Source organism: Pyxicephalus adspersus, chromosome 4, assembly GCF_032062135.1.
Source record: "Pyxicephalus adspersus chromosome 4, UCB_Pads_2.0, whole genome shotgun sequence".
Lineage (NCBI taxonomy): Eukaryota > Metazoa > Chordata > Amphibia > Anura > Pyxicephalidae > Pyxicephalus > Pyxicephalus adspersus.
The window spans coordinates 69035844-69039129 of record NC_092861.1 but is presented as its reverse complement, the minus strand read 5'-3'; the positions used below and the strand labels follow the sequence as shown (position 1 = coordinate 69039129).

Here is a 3286-nt window from a genome sequence, read left to right as displayed (position 1 = left end):
AGAACCCCGCCAGACTGGACTGGCAGACAGAACCCCGCCAGACTGGACTGGCAGACAGAACCCCGCCAGACTGGACTGGCAGACAGAACCCCGCCTGGACCCCGGCAGGTAAGTACATATAGGTACATATAGATGGTCCCCTGCCTGGACCGCGGCAGACAGAACCCCCAGCCTTCAGGCCCATTAGTGGTGGGTGGCCCATGCAGACAGAATTAGTGCCCCCTGACCCCACAACCCAGAAATAGGTGACCTATGTACCCAGCTGGAATATGCAGAATTCTCTGGCACTGCAGGTCCCTGGAGCACCATGATAACTGGAGACATCTGGTGAATACAATGCACAAACTGATCAGGCCAGGCAGGGAATGCTCCCCATATTATAATACACAATGAATTCCTGCACTAAGCCCTGCAGCCATGGCACGGACCCCACACACACAATACTCTCACCGAGACCTGCACGAAAACAACCAAACCCAGGACAGGCTCTTACCGTCCAGAAAGCGGCTCTGACCGCCGCCCGCCATCTTCCAGGTTACTCCATGGCCGCCAGGAAAGGAAGCCCTTCATCCGAGAAGACCGAAACCTGCAGCTAGGGTGTAAAGACAGAGGGAGAGCGGACAGTCAGTCAGGAATTCATGTCACACAGGCCTGAGCCGGGACAATATTTAGGAGGCCGCAGCTAGAGTGATAGGAGGAGCCTGACACACATACACAAGCCGGGAGGGGGCACTGATCACTGCACAGCGACGGCTCACTGACGGCTACAGCTCCAGTGTGCGGGAGCACAGCGCCACCTCTGGCTGGGAGGATCGCATACCACATGTTCCTGGATGGGCTTCTATAGTTGGGATTCAGTGATGAACGTAACTAGGGAGCTACACACACCTAGCTCCAGTCACACAGCCAGGGCCACCTATATGTACCTACCTGCAGACAGGTATAGCCAGTGCCACACACACCTAGCTCCAGTGCAGACAGGTATAGCCAGTGCTACACACACCTAGCTCCAGTCACACAGCCAGGGCCACCTATATGTGCCTGAGATGTACAGAAACGTTCCTTTAATTATTTCAAAGGAAAGAAATATATAAGATGGTCATCTGGCTTCATGGAGATTTGCCATTATTCTGCAGAGTCTGTGTAATACCTTTCCCTTGTGATGTCTTCCAGCTCTCCGTTCTCCTGAACTGTACTTGGTTCAGTAATGGGCTGATTATTCCAATTTCCATGGATTACCATGCCTGCTATTTTCACATTCAGTTTGGGCACCCTGATAGACACAACAGGTTTTCCATCTGTCCAAACAAATTGCAGACAGTCCCTAGAAATGCATGCCAATCACAATAGGTGGAAGCCACAACTGGATGCCATTATGATGGACGAAGTACTGTGCATCATAAACAATTGACACTTTTTTGTCACAGCTGTTCCAAGGGGGTAAAGAAAGATCAGATTTGGCTATTGTGGAACTAAGGCAAAAACTATGACCCAGCCAGTCCTTTATTGCAGAAAGGACAGGCAATGTTCCATCTGCAACAAACTCGAGGCACTCAACCTAATATAAACTTAGACCCTGATTGCAATATTTTAGTTACACTTATCTGTCAAGGTGTCAGATCCTCAGCTGCTTTGATTGTCCAGGCTGTGATGATGATGTAATTTATTCAGCTCCAGTTTTCTTTTAGAAAACTATTACACACAGGTTAGTATGTTTTATTGCAGAAAGGACATCATTCCCACTTACAATTTCCCATTGTGAAGCTATATTTCTACTTTAATAATAGCAAACTACTAACCGATTAGAATAAAGTAAAAAAGCTAACAAACTGCAGTTGGGAAGTATTTGATGAACTATATTATTTAACATGTACTGTAATGTTTGTGATGCATACAAGAATGGTATTGCAATCATGCAACCAACCAGTAAACTGTCACAATGTTTGGGAAAAACTGCAACTGTGCTAAAGTTAGAAGGTCTACTTACATTACCTTAAGGTAAAACTCCAGCAAAAAAAATTGTTTTGGGGATAAAAGAGAGAATAGCTCTGGAAACTCTTGTTTTATCAAGGTCAGATTTCTCATAACATTCTGCCTCAGTGGTACCTCTACATTGTGGACACTGCCATTATTTTTATTATTACACAATATTTATATAGTGCAGACATATTACGCAGCGCTGTACAAAGTCTATAGTCATGTTGCTGACATGAGCATAATCCTGATTTACCAAAGCCAACTCTTTTGAAAACATGAACCAGAATGAGTGTGTTGCTGAACTTGTTCTAATGGACAGGTACATTTCTGTACCTTTAATTATCCGTGGTCCAATTCAATTTCCAGTTTTGATTGCAGAGTACCACTAAAAGCAAAAAAGAGAGCTGGTAAGTGTTTCTCACACAAGGTTCCTCCAGAGGTTGCTGGGGGTTCCTTGGACAATGAACAATTTTTACCTCTTAGGTCAGTTTAATTGACACCAATGATCGTTTTGGCTATCTGTAAGGGTAGCATTGTTCCCATTGGCCTGCAATGTAAGAGCCATTCTTTCTAATGACCAGCAAGCTATAGTACTGTGAGCTGTGGATTTAGTAATTACAGCAGAGGTTTGCTAAATTGTGAAAATTATTAAATTTTCCCCCCTGTTAAAAGGGTTGAGAAAGGCTGTTCTAGGTCAATCATTACAAGCGATTATTTCAGAGTAAAGTATTAAAATTTTTTATCATGCAAAGAACTTTTTGATCACAATGCTACATTTTAAACAAATGGTGGAATTACTTTACAATAAGAATGCAGTCAGTGTGCCAAAAATGCCTGCAATTTAGCCTTTCCTCCCACTGGTACAAGTGATGTTTATCTGTCCCATTCACATGGCACTGCTGCACTACAAGTATGCATAGTCACAGCCATTAAATCCCACTGTAACACAATGTGATCTTTCAGTCCATCACTACTCTATACAGACTGGTTTTCAGAGATACCAACCCCAAGAGGGGATTTCAATTGGATTTCATTCGAGTTACAGCGCAATGCCTGGAACGTTTTGGAAGACAGTGGCTGTTGCTGTGGTAAGAAAATATTTAGTACATTAAGTTATATATAAATATTTACCTTGGTATAGTAAAATATCTTTCTAATGTAGTCTTTGATGAATATACAGGGGCAGTATACATTAAATCTGGAACATAAGAAGAGACTAATGAAAGTAGCAATTCCTCATTGATTTGCATATTAGTTCCACACCAGTGACTTTGTAGGTTCTGCTCCAATGCCCTGGAAGTAGCATGTT

At 43.5% G+C, this 3286-nt stretch overlaps 1 protein-coding gene across 7 annotated transcripts in view; it reads right to left on the bottom strand.

The window, feature by feature from the left end:
• Nucleotides 1–716, bottom strand: part of SENP6 (SUMO specific peptidase 6) — a 42140-nt gene extending 41424 nt beyond the window's left edge. For 6 of the 7 annotated variants that reach the window (XM_072408538.1, XM_072408540.1, XM_072408543.1 and 3 more), the window contains exon 1: nucleotides 494–692. In XM_072408538.1, the coding sequence (XP_072264639.1) occupies nucleotides 494–527 (34 nt within the window). In that variant the 5' untranslated portion in view covers nucleotides 528–692. Of the gene's footprint in view, nucleotides 1–493 lie in introns of all 7 variants that reach the window. The other variant, XM_072408542.1, reaches the window with a different exon arrangement.
• Nucleotides 717–3286: the final 2570 nt, after the last annotated feature.